The sequence below is a fragment of the Lotus japonicus genome, chromosome 1 (genome assembly GCF_012489685.1).
Source record: "Lotus japonicus ecotype B-129 chromosome 1, LjGifu_v1.2".
NCBI classification, from domain to species: Eukaryota; Viridiplantae; Streptophyta; class Magnoliopsida; order Fabales; family Fabaceae; genus Lotus; species Lotus japonicus.
This window is the reverse complement of record NC_080041.1, coordinates 108115009-108133976: the sequence shown is the minus strand read 5'-3', so window position 1 is coordinate 108133976 and position 18968 is coordinate 108115009. Positions and strand designations below refer to the sequence as shown.

At 38.0% G+C, this 18968-nt stretch overlaps 1 protein-coding gene across 1 annotated transcript; it reads left to right on the top strand.

Annotated features, from left to right (window-relative positions):
- The first annotated feature begins 276 nt into the window (after positions 1-276).
- Positions 277-1188, top strand: LOC130718124 (uncharacterized). The gene has a single exon (XM_057568603.1). The coding sequence runs from the start codon at positions 277-279 to the stop codon at positions 1186-1188; it is 912 nt and encodes a 303-aa protein (XP_057424586.1).
- The last annotated feature ends 17780 nt before the right edge of the window (positions 1189-18968 follow it).

Genomic DNA, 18968 nt, shown 5'->3' with positions numbered 1-18968 from the left:
TCAAAAAGTTGTATTTGATTCTTGATGTCGATTGATATATATAAGGGCTATCTTAGTTCTTCTTCAGTAAAAACCTTTGTAAACGACTTATGATTCCAGAAAAAATACTCAAAACCATGATAGTAACTAGAACCGAACTCACCTAAACTTTTATTTATCAATTTTATTTTATATGAAATGAAGACCATTGGCTTCTCATCTAGCTAGTCCTTAAAATATGGCAATGGCGAGCTCTCTAAGACATCTGTCTGGTGGAAAGATTTGAATAATTCATGTATGGGGGAAGCTGCTGGCCATTGGTTTGAGAAAGGCATTTGTAGGAGAATTGGTGAAGGTGCTGATACCCGATTCTGGCAGGAAGATTGGCATGGTGGGGGATTATTTAGTGAACTCTTTCCTAATTTATTTTTTATTTCTGCTCAACAAATGTGCAGGGTTGCTGAGATGGGCATGTGGACTGAAAATAATTGGCACTGGGATTTAAAGTGGTCTGAAGAAATCATGGGTAATATTTTATCTCAGAGAAATGAGTTACTGAGGATGATCATCACTGTTCAATTGGTGAGAGGGAAATCAGACTCATGGCGCTGGAAATATGAAGGCAATGAGATCTATTCAGTAAGCTCTGCTTATGAAAAACTTATGGACTTTGATTTATCAGACATGGATACAAATTTCACGACTCTGTGGTCGACCTTGGCCCCTTCAAATGCATTAGTGATGTGCTGGCGGGTTTTCATTGATCGTATTCAGTCTAAGGTAAATCTTATTGCTCGCAATATTCCATTGGCTAGCTCACTGTGCTCTTTGTGTTTGATACAGGAGGAAAATACAAATCATCTTTTCATATTTTGTCCATTTGCTTGGCGTGTTTGGGCACTCACCTTAAGGTGGTTGGGCTGGCTCTTTGTTCCCCCTGCACTTGCTAGAGATCATTTCCAGCAGTTTATTGGTGTTGGTTCAGGCTCAATGAAGAAAGGCCTCGCAATAATTTGGGTGGCAGTTATTTGGCAGATTTGGATTTCTAGGAATGGGTTAATTTTTCGTCAGGAGCATTCGACGCTAGAACAGGTTTTTGATCAAGCTAGAAACAAAGCTTGGCTTTGGTTAAAAGCTAAGCATAGAAGGTTCCATCATACAATTTCTGATTGGTTGGGTGAGTCAATTGCATGTTGTGCAGTCCTATAATTTCATGATTTTTTACTGTCATTGGAATGTTGCTGTGAGTTGCTTACGGTTGGGTCATGTGCAATTTGTGTGAAAAACATTGCTGGTCTTATTGTTTATGATTTTTCCATGTTGGTGGGACCTGCATAATTCTCATTGTTGCTACGAGGAAGGATGTTGGATTGCTACTCATTTATTTGTGAAGGAATTTCATGGAATGTTGGCTGTGTTGTGCATACTTAAAAGGGATCATGGCATGTTGCTGGGCCTTGACTATTGCAAATCTGATGGGATTGGTGCGTGCAGTGGAATTGCACTAATTTTAGATTTTGTGCTTCTTGTGTATTGTACTTCTTGGAGATTTCCTCTTGGTTATAGATTTCTAGTACTCTTTTTCCTTCACTAGGTTTTCCCAAGGGGTTTTTCCTGTTAAGGTTTTAATGAGGCCTGATCTCTATAACCTTTCTTCTAGGAGGGGGTGGGTGGTGGGTTCATCTATTAGTGGGGATCATTATTTTACATTGTTGATGTAATTTGCTACATTGTACTATTCTTTCCCTTCTTTCTTCTTGTATTGGGTTGAAGTACCCCTTGTACTTTTCTTCAATATATTTCACTTGCTTATCAAAAAAAAATCTAGCTAGTCCTTTTTGTTCCACACACATCCGGTCAACAACAACCCTCACATTTATACCACGGAAAACTTGTATATTAATCATTAGCACATAGTGATTCTCCTTCTCTTTAAGCCCTTTCCGACATGGATGACATTTTACAAGAAATTAACCAGTTTTCAAACTGCAGCCTGCAAATCTAATAATTGTACCTTGTTTCCCTTTTCTATCTTTCTTATCTTTCTTATATATTGTCCAAATAAAATTTACTACAATTATGGATGTCTCACGCACCATCATACCAATCAACATCTTTATGCATCTTGATAAAGAACATATCCAAAGGCCAAAGCCAAAATGGTACTTTTGATTCTTGGAATGGGTTGTGATAATTATTTACCGTTATTTAAAAGCATAATTTCAATTAAGTTGCTAATCTTTAATATTAAGGACTTGATTTGTTAGGCTTTCGGTTGGGATTCTTAATCCACTTTAGTGTGTATAAGACTACAAGACTCGATGCATTTAGAAAGTTGGTTGATATGAAAATGTTCTTCACTTTGACTCATCTTCATGTGCAATAAAGTGAGATTGTTTTTATTAATCATGATCTACTTCAAACTAAGGCAGGCTTTGGCTAATTTTATATAGTTTATATAGCAACAATAATTCTCGTGCTAGCTATTAAAAAAAGTATAAAGAAGGAAAAACAATAATCTCTCCTCTTATTTGCAGGTGGGGTGGGTAGCTCACTTGGTGAGGTAAGGGAAATGAAGGGTATTGAAGGGTGAAGGGTCAGGTTCAAATCCTGGTGAAGGAACTAATTTACTAACAATTAACAACTAACATTTGTCTATAAAAAAACAAAACTCTTATGTTATTTGCTTCACCATGAACGTGGAATCACTACTAAAAAAAAGCTATTTAGCGACGGGCAAAATCCGTCGCTAAATAAGCAAAAATCCGTCGCTAAACATTTAGCGACGGACCTGAATCCGCCGTGCAAAAGGGCGTAGCTAAAAAATTAACGACGGAATATGATATCCGTCGCTATTAGCGACGGAAATATACCGTCGCAAACGTATTACTTTCCGTCGCTAATGTGTTTACATGACTAACGCATGTTTCCGTCGCTATTAGCGACGGATGGTTCCGTCGCTATTAGCGACGGATGGTTCCGTCGCTATTTACGACGGAACGTATATTTCCGTCGCTAACTTCCTGTAAAGTTCCCTCTCTAATTTATAAATGTTAGAGAGAGACAAAATCCGTCGCTAATTAAAGAATCAACAGGGCTGTGCAAAACTAACAGTAGCTAGACCAAAAACAGGCAGGGAACACAAAAATTGCAGCAACTTATAACATATAATTGCAGCCCACAAAATGTTAGATAAAGATGGCTAATTAAAGAACAAAGATATAGTAACTTACCGCAATCTTCTCTGCTACTGGGGAAACCCATTTTGTGGGATCATTTTTTAGTTTGTGAGTGATTTCAAATAATTCCCAATTATCAGGTTTCTTTTCACTCGATTTTTCCTGCATAAAAAATGTAAACTTGTAACTTATCGCACATATCCAAGAGACACTATTTGTCTCAAAAAAAAAAATTAAGGTAAGAGTTACTTACTAATCTCCTAAAGTGCTCAGATGAAGGAATGGATCCTCCTGTATGAAGGAATTGAACAGAACCGCTGCCTTACTTTTTTTTAACAGCACCCAAATGAATCAAAATATGAGCAAATTAACACTTGATAAAGAGAGAATCTAAAACATAACAATATGATAAAAAAACTAAATAAAGAACAACTCGAAATTCTTATAACAGTGCTGAAACAAAAATTAAAAACTGTGCACTAAAACAACAAAATCAATCTGATGTCCAAATACACATGTTTTTGTTCTAAAAAAGAACAAACTCAGCACTAGTTTAGCACAGTTTGAAACACGGGCACAATAATAATAGAAAAACAACAAATCCAATCTGATTCGGTCTCCTAAGTCTGAAACAAACCAAAGAAAATCTCAAAAAACACCATAAATCCCTAACAAGTTAACATCTGAGAAGTGTGTAAATTGACAACAAATACCTAACGCTTGTGGCACCAATGTCATCTGATGGTTCCAATGTCTCTAAATACATGTTTTCCTCTGCAACATAAACGTAACTCAATCAGTAGAAGGATGCAGGCCATTGTAGCAAGAATAGAAGGGAAAAAGAGTACCTCTATTCCAACTACGTTCATTTTGAATCAAAAAACTCCCCATTTGATCTAAAGAGCATCCACATGTTCTTTCACATCTCCAGCATGCTACTAAAGAACTTAAACCCTGCATAAAATCAGTCCACCTTGTGGTCAATCAGATAAGGTTTTGTGAATGAAAAGTGATAAGTGTTAAAAAAAATGCATATAATGCCTGATTAATCTTAGAATCTTGGAGCATTTATTTTAAGGTCTGCACACTAAGACAGTGATGCCAGCATTTTAATACATAAACTTTTGCTCATACCAGAAAAAGAAGAGCAAATATTCAGTCTGTTTTTGCATCTAAATTTATCTGATCACCAGAAAAATGGTCCAAGCTAAGGGCTAGCTGAAGAGCAAATATTCTGTCTGTTTTTGCTCTAGTGTCATGAATGTCATTTGCAGTTTCAGTATGCAACCTTTTGCAAAGCTCATCATATCAGCACCTTTTTGTACTATTTTTCTTGACAAAAAAAATGCACCATGTAACCCAACCTCTTATTTGTTTGGTTAAATACCAAACTTTTGGGTTTCACAATCACCTTTACCCCTTTAGGTTCCATGACCTCCACTGAGTAGATGAAGTTAGGATTCTCCATATTTGTGAGTCTCCTGCTGAACATCTTTCTCCTAATCCCATCCTTAGAACGTAATTGAGAATGAGAGATAGCTAAGGCTGAAAATTAAAGACCATGTCCTCCTAATTAAGCACATAATCAAGACCAAAAATGAGTTTTGATAAGATCCAGCACACGAAATAGATCAAAATGACAACTATAAAATATTTTGAACCTTAATCTGCAATGTTATAAAGTTATTCATCTGATGCAAACTATCAAAATTACAGTTGAAGCCTGTGCAAGACAATGGCAATGGAATCATCAAAGATGCATAAACTTGGAATCAATCAACAGCAAGGCTATGGCTTTTCAAATATACAAATCAAAAGACAGAGCAATAAAATTAAAAGAACACTGACCAATTGGTAAGGTGAGATCTTGAAAATCATAATTATTGCTCCCTTAGTCTATGAGAAGAATTGACCCCCACCCATCAACCTAACAAATGCACAAGTTAGTTTTCGTTTCTAAACACACGCCATCAACCTAACAAATTGAACTGTTTCTGCATTTAACAAGGACCACGATTCTTCCCAACCGCCAAACAGTACAACATGAGCAAAACCCAATCTAGAGGTCGAAACCCTAGTTTTCTAAAAATGCCCAGAAACACAGCCAACACTTCAGAGAATTTGAAACAAACAAACAAAAAACCATCAAGGGGAAAAATTTTCATACCTTCTTCTTCATCCTCGTCGTCATCGTCCATGTCACGACCCTCCAATTCTTCCCCATCAACGAGTTCCCTCTCATTCTCGTCGAGTTCAACCTCGTATGCACGCATTGCAGAAGCCAAAAAAGAAAAAAACCGAATTAGGGTTTCAATAAGCTTCAAGATGCAATATGAAGTGAAATTAGGGTAATAGCAAAGAGGAATTGGGGGGATTTCTAGGGTTTACCTTCTTCTTCAGATATCACGCCTTTGGCCATGATTGGAGACCGAGAGGAGAGCTACGATGCAGAACGAACACGCGAAAACGATGAACGGAGAGAGAGATCGAGAAATCAAACTCAGAATCAGAGGGAGAGCGATGTGAATTGTGAAGGAAGAAGAAGAAGAAGTACCTGCTAAAGAGAGATAGAGTGTTAGGGTTTTTCTGAGAGAGTATGAGTGAATGGATTATTTGTGTTTGGACTTGAAAATTTTTAACCAACTAGTATTTGTATAGTTAAAAATGTATATATATTTAATCATATAACATAAAATGTATACTAGTTCAAATGGCTAAGGCTTCTGTTCTGAAGACAAGTCCCGGGTTCGAATCAAGGAACACAATTGTTTATTTTTAAAAACAATATATTTAGCGACGGAATTTCCGTGAGCTTCCGTCGCTAACATATTACAAAATTCACCGAGGGAATTTGCGACGGGAGGACATCAGCGACGGTTAAAATCCGTCGCTAGATTGCAAGATAAAGTATTTAAATAATATTAGCGAGGGAATTACCGACGGATTAACAGCGACGTTAATCATCCGTCGCTAAATCCGTCGCTATATTATAAAATAACGTTTTTAGTTCCAAGACCATGCTTCCGTCGCGGTCCGTCGCTAATAGCGAGGGATTTGTTTCCCTCGCTAAAATCCGTCGCTAAATCTCTTTTTTTTAGTAGTGAATAGTGATCTTTAAATCAATACATGATTTTTAAACCAATACCAAAAGAGAGGTATGTTAATTAGAGCTAAACCATGGCCAGGGTTCTAATCCTGGTGAAGAAACTAATTTACTAACAACTAACAACTAACATTTGTCTATAAAAAAAACTTTCCTATTATTTGCTTCACCATGCATGCTTTGTGTTCTACGCGGAATAATGATCTTTAAATCAATACATGATTTTTAAACCAATACCAAAAGAGAGGTATGTTAATTTGACCTAAACCATGCATGCACATATGTCACATATATAATTATAGATATTCTTTCACTAACATATAATTGTTCTCGAAAGAACCCTAAGATTAAGTAATATATTGAATGGGAAACAAAATCTTGGAGTAGTATTCAAGTAAAAGTTAAGTTACAATGAGTGTGGAAGGCCTCCTTTATATAATAGGTAGGTTGACTATGCTAAGTGTCTAAATACATTGAATGGATGCAGTTAAATATAACATAAAGGTAACAACGTGATAACAAAGCTGGCAAGCCTAACCCGAAAGTCATTAAAGACTTGGTCATAACACCATCTCTCACAGTTTTACGTCCCAAGTTAGACGCGGCCCCACCTTCTCTAGAGCTCTTTGATGGGTTGTTCGTGCTGGGCCGTCTTTGGTATGCTCACGCAGCCCATCATTGATATCATGGTTGGTCGTCTTGAAACCCTAGGGGTGCACCTTAGTCCTTTTTATAAGAACCAACTTGGAATTTGTGGTGTATTAATTATTTTTGTACAAAAATGCCCTTATTAATTAAATTTTCTCTCTATTTTCACTTCTCATAACATTAATGATGCATAGAAATTAAGAATAATGGGTAGAGGGTAACTTTGGAAAATTGATGTAAATTGAGAACAAATTTAATATAATTATCTGAATTAATTAGTTTTTTTAAAGGGTGTGATGTGGTTGCTTGGGAATTTATTAGCTCCGATCCCCGTCAAGATTTTGTGACGGAATGTCCGGCCACCGCTGATTCTTTAGTGAGGGAATTTTGAATATTTACCATTTGGTGAGGGATTCCCCCCTTCTCTCATTCTCTGATTTGTTTTGTTTAAGTAGTGTTTGTTTAAATTTATTAGAATCTGAGAAAGTGATTCGTTATTCTTATTAGGTAACTTCAATATTTAAAAAAGTTGTCACTTTATATATCTTGACAATTTGGCCTTTCCTGTTATTGTCGATCGGATTAATCAAATGTCAGTTCACACAAAATGTCAAAGGCATCTTCTCCGGCTTTAGAACAAATAGATTCCTAATTAAGGGACTTCTTTGAATATGAAAGGTAACCTTTTTGGTGATAGCTTAGCTATGGAAAGAAAAACAACATTAATTTCATTTTACAAAGCATATATAGTCTGTTATCACGACTATATTCTAAAGTTACATATCACTATTCCAGTACTAAACTAACTTTAATTAGAATCATATCTGTCCTGTCAAAGAAATCGATTTTTTTTCTCGTTGGGTATCAGCTTTTTAAGGGTGATATATAACAGATTATATGCCTTGTGTTTGATGCTGTGACTGTGAGAAACATCTAATAGGAAGGAGGCCAATTCTCACATGACATTTATACTGCTTACATCCAACATACCCTTCAATTTTCTATCTCCTTCATTTCACTCTCAAAGTGTCTGCTGCATATTAGTAGAGTGACCTAATTAAAGAGTTAAAAACACAAATAATTATAATAAAACTAATTAATGGAATTTATCACCCATCTTGAAGATGTAAAATAAGTTCAGCTTGTGTTAAAAATAATAATATAAAATTGTATATGTGACCCTTACTCCAACAACTTATGTTTTTAGGATAATTTTGTTATTTGATATGATATTAGAGTCTCAATGACCAAATGATCTAGAGTTTGATTATTATCGCCATCAATTCTTCTAATTAAAAGTTGAATTAAAACACATAGTAGGTAAGTCATGTGTTCTACTTTCAAAAAAAAAAGTCATGTGTTCTAAAGAAATAACCAATTACGATGAAAAACTTGTATATGTAATTTCTGCATTTTAATTTCATTATAAAAAAGAAAAGCTGATTCAACCATGCTAATAGTGTTTAGTGTCACATGCTGTGGAACATGTGATGATAGGATTTCTAAAGGCACAAATAATTTATAGATAACAACATATTTTCTTTGGAAAAGATTGGAGTACCATTTGTATTCTGGTATTCCCTATAAATTTATTTTGTCAACAATTGATGGAGATCCACATACAACAGTTCAAGTAATTCACCAATTAACAGATCATTGAAACATATTTGTCACCTTCTCTTTATCAACCTTATTAATTAGCCATGGACTCATGGTTTGCATCAACTATCAAGCATGCTATAGCATGCACGAAGGAAAAGCAAAATTTGAAGCAATATATCATGAAATTAACTATGAATATTATTATTAAGTCCAAATAGACGCAAGGCCTTTAATTTTCACTTTATTTTATGGTGAAGAACGCACAGAATATATGGCTGCTAGACAGTCATATATATATAACACAAGAATCGTTGTGACCATAAATGATAGGACGGCAGAAAATCCTCACTCAAATAAGACAAAGGTGCTTAAATTTTATTAATAATTTTATATTTGGATCTTCCTCACATAAACAACTATACACTTGCATAAGATAGAATAAATAAAACAAAATGTGCAGGGTAATAGTTGATCATGAGTTGTTAAGTCATAGGAAAGGATCATGAAAGCTCGTTGCAGAATGGTGGAAATTAAATTAATTAAGATAGCATATGGAAATTGAAGTGAATAAAACATAACAGAATGTAACAGAACAGAAACTAACATTTCTAGACAGAGTTTTTTTTTTCCATAAACAAAACTAGAACCAAAATTTTAATTTAAGGAGGATTGAGTATAACCAATTAAACCAACCACTTGTTGGCGCATGGTGGTTAGGGTTCAATGTAGTCTTTGGATAGGGAGTATATATATATATATACCTAAGTTTGACAGGTAGAGTAGTGTATGTGCATTACTAAATTCACTCTTGATTGGTGAAGTAGCAGACCAGGATCGGAACACCTGCCATATATGCTGGCAGGCTGAATCTGTCAAACTCTAGCTATCTCTCAGGGTGCAATACATTAAACACTTTCCTAAATGAATAGCAATGGCTGTCTTTCACTTTTTAAATATGTTCAAAATTTTGCTTTCCCAATCATGCCGTATGTGGCATATAGAAGTAGCACATATAATATTTAGTGTTTGACGATCTGAACATATTTTCTTCACATGATTGGTTGCCATGAATGTCAATACAATATGGGTACTTTTTTTACGTATTTATTAGTTTTGAGTATAAACTAGCTAATACTCCTTCTTCTTTTGGCTTATAAAAAAAAGTCTTAATTGCACTTTTGGTCCCCCAACTTTGTCCTTTCTGTAAAAATCGTCCCCTAATAAAAAAATTAGCAAAAAGCATCCCTGAAGTTACACTCCATTAGCATATTTGGTCCCTTTAGTACGTTTCATCCAAAATCTAACGGTTTGAGGGACAAAAAGTGCAATTAAGTCAACTTCCTCACCACCGAGACCTGCACTTTTGGTCCCCCAATTTTCCATTTGATCCACTTAATTGCACTTTTGATCCCTCAGACCTAAGGCTGGGCACCGGTCGGATTCGGGCCGAATCCTCGGGTGTGGGCGGGTTTGAAACCTCACTTTTGTCAATCCATTTCAGACCGAATTTAAGCAACAGGTAATTCAGATTTAGGTGGAACGGGTCTCTGGTTAGCAGGGTGGGTTACAACGGGTTTCAGAACCAAAAAAAAATTGGAAAAAATATTAAGAGGAAGTAGAGAAGAGGAGGAAGAGTGAGGACGGAGGACGGAAATGACCTTCCTCATACAAAAACGATGACAGTGACGAATTTATCATATGATGATGACAATATCATCGATTCCTCGTGAAGGTTATTCATCGACTTCCCCCTCTAACATATCTTCGACATTGAGCAGCGGTGAGAGTTCTCGTTCATGGTCTTGATCGACAACGCTGAGGCCTGAGGGGAGTAGAGAGGTGAGGAAGTGAGAGTGGATGTGAGAAACTGAGAGATGAGAGAGTAGAGATTCTAGAGAACCCTTGTGTGGCCGCCGTCGTTGATTCTGATAGAGAGAGGGAGAGCATTAGGGTTTCCTAATTTCCTCAGAATGAGCATCAGGTTTTATTATCTTTTTTTTTTGTCAAACAGGTTTTATGATCTATGTGGGTTCACTCATCACTTGGTTGGGCTTATGGCCTTTTAAAATATATATATGGGCTCGGACGGGTTCGGTCACCGCTGGACCAGGGTTTCTTGGACCGAAAATTGAACCTGATTTCCTCTCCCGACGGCCCATTAACCCGCTTTGGTCCGCCCGTTAGCTGCGGTTTGGGCTCGATTAAGCCGGTTACGGGCCGGGCCGGTTTTTTTGGCCAGCCCTACTCAGACCGTTAGATTTTGGATGGAAAATACTAAAGGGACCAAATGTGTTAACGGAGGGTAACTTCGGGGATGGGTTTTTGCTAATTTCTTAGTTGGAGGATGATTTTCAAAGAAAAGATAAAGTTAGAGGACCAAAAGTGAAATTAAGCCTAAAAAAAAGCTAATACTCCTTCTATTCATATTTGTAAGTCACAATTAATGCTGAGTTTTTTTCGCATGTCTCAATATATTTTATGTCTTAAACAAGGTATACCTATAGTCAGTAGATGCGAGACTAACTCATCGTCTCACAGTAAGTGCACTAACCGACACGGGGCTATTGGGCAATGAGTTTTTCATTCACAAGAGTTGAGAATCGAACCTCCAACCACTTATTTAAGAGACGAGTGTTGGACCACATGGATTAATTCAAAAATTGATTACTATTTGCTAATTAGATTGATGAATGTCAAATAAGGGTTTTAGGTTAAATGGCTTAAGGTCCATTTTCTAGATGTTTTTGCACTATGAACAGTTTCTAGCAGTTAGAAACATCCACATTAGTTTTTTACAATTAGGCTTAATTGCACTTTTGGTCCCCCAACTATGGCCTTCCTGCGAAAATCGTCCCTAAACTTCAAAATTAGCAAAACTCGTCCCCCAACTATACACACAGTTGCACTTTTGGTCTTCCGTTAGCATTCCGTCAGAAATCTAACGTGAGAAGCTTACGTGGCTTACTCACGCGTTTCTCACGTGATCATTCAGGAGAGAGAGTGATGAATGGACACACATGTGCTTCTCACGTTATCTAACCAAGCTATAACGGTCATCTCCTCCCATCATCTTCTTCTTCACCCGACCCACGATCTGAATGATGGGTTTTTTATTTCTTCTCTCTCCCTCTGAATCACGGCCTGAAGAACGAAGAAGAAGGCTATGCGATCTCCTCCAAGCGAAGGGTGGAAGGAAATGGGAGGTGGGTCTCAAAGTTCTGGCTCGTATTCTTGTTCACAGAGGAGGAAGGGAGGTCCGATTTGCGATTGTGGTTTTCAGGCTCCACTCGTTACATCCTGGACTGGTGATAACCCTGGGCGAAAATTTTACGAATGTGGACTGTTCAAGGTTCGTGTTTTTACCCATTGTCTTCTCCTTGCTCTCATATATCTGTTATCTGCTCTCTCATAGCTCTGTTTTTTTGTATTTGCAGATACATGGCAAGAGAGTCTGCAGATTCTTTGTTTGGTATGATGAATGTCATGGACTAGTAAAATGTGATAGGTTTGATGAAGACCAATTAGTGGTCTACATGTGTTTGCAAATGCTTGTTTTGTTGCAGCCAAACAAACATATATTCTCATGAACACTGGCCCTTTAGGTCCCTCCTCACTCTTGATGATTACAGTGCTGCCAGGATTGCTTCTCAGCAGTTCATGAGCATAATTTCTCAAGTGACTGTACTGGTCAGTGCATGCACCCTGAATCATCTCTATAGCCTTGACTTTTGCCCTGTAAGCTTTCCACCACCCCAAATGTATACCCCACCTACTTCTTGCTTCTTCAATTAATCCAGGTATGCTCAAGTTAGGATTGTGCCTGAGAAGAAGCATGTACTTCCTAGCCATAAAAATAGTCTTAGCCTGCCTGTTTGATGCAGACCTGGAACAAAATAAAAACCACAATACAAATGTCAAAACAAAATTTAAATAAGTACAAAACATAAATTGGAAGATTAGGTTTTACCTGCAGCAATTGTAAGTAGCCTCATATGTGACAAGCAGGAAGTAGTGCCTGCTATTTGTCTTACTGATTCTCAGATTAAATGGGCAGCCTTTGACACAATTAACAACCACCCTCTTCTTGTCATTCTTCACTATTTTAAGATCTTTCTTATGTTGCAGAGCAAATTCCTTAACAGCATGAATATAAATATCCTTACTGTCAAATATCTGACCAAGGATAAAGTTCACACTATCACCATCTTCTACAGGTCTAAACCTGGGGTATCTCCTTGCCCTTCCCTCTCCTTCTCCTTCAGATGGACTCTCTAAATCATCATAATCCACATCTTCATCTTCAAAATCTGAGTATGTTGCTTCTGGATCATTAGTGTCTACAGGTAATGAAAGTTCATACAGATCAGGTGGTGGAGCATCATGAGGTATATCAACAAAGGACTCATGAGGCAAGACTGTGGTCCAGTCCCAGTTTTCCTCATAGTCACTATCATCTAGTGACACCACTGAGGAATCATCACTGTCATCACTGTTAGGGTGATATGACTCATCATCTCCCTCTTCTCCCACCACTTGGTTATCCTTCTCAACCTGTTCTGCCACTACCTTCTCCTTCTCAACCTGTTCTGCCACTACATTCTCAGCCTCTTCTTCCACTAACTTTTCCTTCTCAGCCTCTTCTACCACTAACTTGTCCTTACCAACCTCTTCTTCCACCACCCTCTCCTTATCAGGTTCTTCTTCAACCACTTTATCCTTCTCACACTCAAGTGCCACAGAAACAACCTCCTCTTGAATCACCTTATCCTTTTCCACATCCTTTTCTCCCTGAATCAACTTCCCACAAATCACATCCAACCTATCAACTATTGCAACATCATCATCTGAGTCAACAACATCTAATGATATCTCATTGTCATGTTCAACAAATAAATGGACTAGATTATACCCCTTAACATCAGAGCAGAACTGGTGCACATCCTTATCAGTGATTATACACCTATTCCCACTTGGACCTATTGCCCCAGGGTGCCTGTACCATAAAGCTTTAAAAGCCTTATACCCTAATTTAAATACCTCCTTACCCATCTCAATAGAAGATATTACATCTGTGTCTCAGTCAACCAATTGTTCTACAAAACCACCATGATATTCAAATCTGGGTTCAAAGGTCAATTTCCCACCATGATGCAGCAGTATTCTTATACTATTAGACACTAAGGAGCTGGACAAAACAAAGGACAATATTAAATTCAAGCCTAAATTCAACAAACAACAAAAGGACAACAAACAACATTGATTTAATTCAAATACCCATTCAACATGACATAAAGATAAAGGGAAGAATAAAAAATCTTACCTTCGCACATGGGTAGAGGGCAAAGGAACAGCATCCCGAGAAACTTCACGTTCTGGGACCACACCACTTGCTTCTTCCTTGTCACAACCCACGTTCTTCTCAATGACTTTCCTCGGGGTCCCCTTCTTGGGTCCATTGTTGTTGGTCGCAGATGGTTTCTTCCTCGGGGTCCCCTTCTTGGGTCCATTGTTGTTTGTCGTCGCTGCTATCTTCGTCGGGGTGCTCTTCTTCATTGTTGCATTCTTTGTCGGCGTCGTCTTCTTCACCTTCTTCGTCGGCGTCGTCTTCTTCACCTTCTTCGTCGGCATCGCCTTCTTGGCCGTCATCGTCTTCACCCTCTTTCGTTCTCTTCTCCTAGGATTTTCTGTGAGCTGCAATTTTGGTCCCTTAGGTTTTGAAATTAAAAACCATAATTTTGACCTGTTGTAGCTTGGTTAGATCACGTGAGAAGCACATGTGTGTCCATTCATCACTCTCTCTCCTGAATGATCACGTGAGAAACGCGTGAGTAAGCCACGTAAGCTTCTCACGTTAGATTTCTGACGGAATGCTAACGGAAGACCAAAAGTGCAACTGTGTGTATAATTGGGGGACGAGTTTTGCTAATTTTGAAGTTTAGGGACGATTTTCGCTGGAAGGCCATAGTTGGGGGACCAAAAGTGCAATTAAGCCTTACAATTATAACAATACTATATCTAGATGTTTTAAAGTAATCAAGCGACGGACTAAATCCACTTCACATTCACGTTAGCGCAAAAAATCAACGCTAACTTCTGATCGACGTGAATGTGAAGTTTTAAAATATCAAGAAAGGTGTTTTAGATTTTCTTTTCAAAATTTAAAAATGTTTAAAAATTGAAAAGAAATTAGGAGTGAGGGTTTGATGGTGTGACAAATTGATGGGGCAGACCTGAGGCGGCAAGGCATTGAGGGCAAGGATGATGAGGCAGTGGAGCGAGCAACGACATGTTTAGAGACAAAATATGGGGTGAGGGTTTGAGATTGTGACAGTCGTTTGAAGGTGTCTCTGAGATTGAATTTGTTGGTAGTAATAGGACTTTTAGGAGGCCTATCTTCAAGAGTAGATCTGAGGTGTTCCAAATAGATTTTCTTTTCCTCAGGATCAGGGATAGAATTAATGGCCCAGAAGAGAAGATCTTGCTCATTGGTCAAGGTATTGATGGACAAAGTATTGACAGAAGATGATGATTGAGAATCATCATTCTGGATTTGATTTAGGTCTTCAGAGACCTCTGAGTCCGAAGGATTAGAATCTTCTTCCTCAGAAGTTTGAATGAGAAGATTATTGATCTTGTCTTCAATCTCAGGTTCAAGATGAAGCTCAGAGATTCTTCTTTTGAGTCTGCAATATCTGCTAATATGGCCAGGCTTGCCACAGTTATAGCAGGTGACATCTTTTCCTTGAGAGGGTCTATTCTCAGGAGGGTTTTTTGGAGTTTGAGCAGAATGAGGTTTAGATCTAGGTTTGGGCTTCCTATGATCATTTCTGCTAGATCTTTTTCTCCATTGCTGTTTAGGAGGAGGATCATGCTTTCTGGGTTTAGGTTTCTTGGGACAACCCTGAATACCAAATTGTTCGCAGAAGGTACCCAAATCTCTGCGATTCTGAGATTTCTCCTTAGTGAGTTGCTGTTGGATTCTGTCATCTTGACAGATTTTGAGAGCAACTCTTTGAATGATAGCTATGAGCTGTCCATAACTAAGGGTATGATATGGGATTTCTCCCCCCGGATTTTGGCTTCTAAGTTTTTCACGAACTTTGTCGCCAAAAGATTTAGGAAGACCAGCCAGGAATTTCTCTTTCCAGAAGGCTTGTTGACTATCTTCACGGGTGTAAACCCTGGTCAGGAAGGTATCCTTATACCATCTGAAATCACCTAAAGATTTACACTTAAGATTGGATAAAAGATCACCAAATCTATCCTTGATGAGGGAAGGATCTCCAACAAAATGTTGGGCTATGGTAAAGATTAAGGAGTTGACAGCATCAAGAATGAATTTGCCATCTTCGATGATAGGATTACCTTCTTCATCAGTCTTGATAGCAGTCAAGATCTGATTCTTTTCGTCTTCAGTGAGATAATTATCCCACCAACCTTTGAGCTGGCCACAGAAACCAGCAACTAAGACTTCGACAATAAGAGATTCAGGACAACTGTTGGCGGTAACATAGGTTGTGGCCACCATGGTCATATTTTGGAGGATTTTGGTGATGCCATACTCGTTTTCACCATCAATATTCCATTCATAGACATTGTTGGCGCTGAAGCTTTTGAAATTTGAGGATTCTTCTAAAAGAAGATCAGGAGCAGTGGCTCTAGGATAATAGAGTTTGGTTTCTTTTCTCCACTGATTCCTTGAATTGTGGATGACAGTATTGACAGGAATACTTTTGACAGATTGATCCTCAGAATCAGACTCAACCTTACCATCTTCAATATTGTTTAAAGAAGTAGAGGTATTACGAGTAGAAGTACGTGTTTTTGGAGGAGCAGGAGCAGAGACTGCAGGATTAGAAACTGCTTCCGGAGTAGGTTCCGGAGTTTCAGGAATAACTTGGTTGAGAAGCTGAAGTTGCTCAACAACCTTTTGGAGAAGCTCTTTATCAGATTCATTTTTGGCACGAAGGGTTTGAGCTGAGTGCCTAGATCGGTTGCTGATTTGGAAAGGTTTGAATAAAGGTTTCTCCAGTTGACATCCTTTAGGGATATCAAGATCAGAGGAAGATGAAGGTTCAGTCTTGACCTTTCCTTTTCCTTTTCTAGAAGAATCATCATGCGATTGAGATTCTCCAAGGGTCTGAAGATACTTGTTAGTATAATTGGCTTGTTCCATGAGGTCTTTGATGTCCTTACTGGTGACCTCACCTTCTTCTTCCCTAGTCTTGAAGGGAGAAGCCAAGACAGGTGTAGATTGAGCTCCTTTGAGAAGGAAAGGAGTTTTAGGAGGTAGATTAGAAAGGGTTTCTTTTCCATCCTTATGCTGCCACTTAATCATGTCAACTTGGTAAGGATAAGAGATTTTCTTCTTAATGGCATAAGACTGAAACCAGTCGAAGAAGAAGAGGTTTTGCTGGGTTTGTTCCAGAAACCCATAGAATTTTTCTTGGATTTTCTTTCTCTTTTTACCCTGATACTTTGCAAAGAACCATTCTCTTTGCTTCGTCCGAACATCAGAGTAAAAGTCTGCTCGGATACCTTCTTTGTCAATGACAAATTCGGTAGTGATTGCTCCAATGAAATCAGAAGTCTCTCCAGGGGTTTCTAGAGAAGAATACGTTGGAGATAAGGTGGATTGATGATCTTCATCACTCTTGTCATAGGTAGTCTTGACAGGAGTAGTATTGACATATCCAGCCAGATGGATAGTAGATCCGTCATGAGAGAGGGAAGGTCGAGCGCTTGACTCAGGCTGATTCCTTCTAGACATAGAAAACGATCTTCTAGACATGGCTGATTGGAAGTCAGAGGAAGTCCTAATAGACCTTGGGATAGAGAAGGAATTTCTCCTATCAAAGATAAGATCTACTTGACCAGATTGGTGTTGGATGATTTCACGAAACTCAGGAGTTTCAACAGGTTGAGCTGGAGCAGCCTTCTCTAAAGACCATTTATCAGGAAGGGTGATATCGCTCCATTGGATAGTCTTGGGCACAATAACATTGGCCTTATCATAATCAGTGAGAAAAAGGGTGGTTTCTCCGGATTTCTCACAATTAGTACGCAAGAAATAGGATTTGATAGAGTTCATTACCTTGTATTGAACCCTGTAGATTAAGGAGATAGGAATGGAATCATCCTTCATATCAAGGCCGTGAAGCTTGATATTTAGGAAAAGAACGTCAAGGATGTTTTTATCTTCCAGACTGACAGTTAGATCTGGGAAACAATTGAAAAAGATTGGTCCATTACTCAGGCTAGTTTCAACGGTGCCTAGGAGGGAGTCATGGAAACGATTATGTCTAACATCCCTAAGACAAAGAAGTACAGCGATGTCAAGAGACTTCCTAGTTAGGGGTTTGAGACCAACTTGAACACTACCTATATGAAGATAGTTGAAGTTCTTGCTGATATGTTCTTTGATGCTTTTCTCGGAAAGCAGATGGATTTCTTCATCATCAGATCTGAGCTTGTAGGTTTGCTCAATGGTTTTGATGATGAAATCTGATCGTTTGAAAAAGGATCCGTTTGGTTTATAGATCTCTGTATGAGAAATCTTTGGGATTTCCCAGTTATCGAGATCTTGATTGATGTCTTCGAAGTGAATTTCTTCTTTGAAGACGTTTTTGGATAATTGATTGGATTGATGATGATGATGATCGATAGAAGAAGAAGAGGGTTGGGAAGATTTGAAAGAAAGCTTGGAGGAAAAAGAGCGAAGCATCATAAAAGATAAATCTTCCTCACCCGTAAGTATCATCGCCATCACCTGGTTCTATAGAAATAGATAAATAAATTAGAAATATAAGTTATGTTCTGTATTGTTCTTAATAGTTGAGCAGTATAGATCTGGATCAGACTAAAGCCACCACAAAAGAAAAGCTAAACAAGGACATTAAAAATATTCTGAACTTAACATATCATATCTGTAGTATGGCCCAATATAGACTTACTGCCTTCAACGCCTCCGCTGCAGATATGATCATAAGTCTGAATAGAAATAATCCTGAGAGATCTTCAAAAAGGTTTTCATTTTAGTTTAACTGGGTTGTGTACTTACCAGTCTAGATCCGTTACCATAGTGCTTAATTATGTAAGAGCAAAGCAGAGAAACAACTTATATCTAACTTAATTAACATGTTCCTACTTCCCCATCAGGCTCTGATACCAAGAGGGGTTCGGAAGCAGAAGGAGGGGGATGAGAAGAGGATTAACAAGAGAAGTAGGACGCCACCACGGAGGGGCTTCTTGCAGAAAATTAAATAGCAGAAATTAAAAGACAGGAATTAAAACAGGAGGCTCAGCCTTCCATAAACAGAAAAATAAAACTTGAAACAAGATATATATTACATAAACATAGATTGAAAATTACAAAACCGAAAAACTGAAACCGATTGAAAGATTGAAGAAAGAAAAACTGAAGGAGAACTTACAGAAGGAATTCTCTCAGTGTTTAT

Coding starts and splice junctions, on each gene's coding strand:
- LOC130718124 (XM_057568603.1), top strand. CDS start 277: ATGGGGGAAGCTGCTGGCCATTGGTTTGAGAAAGGCATTTGTAGGAGA.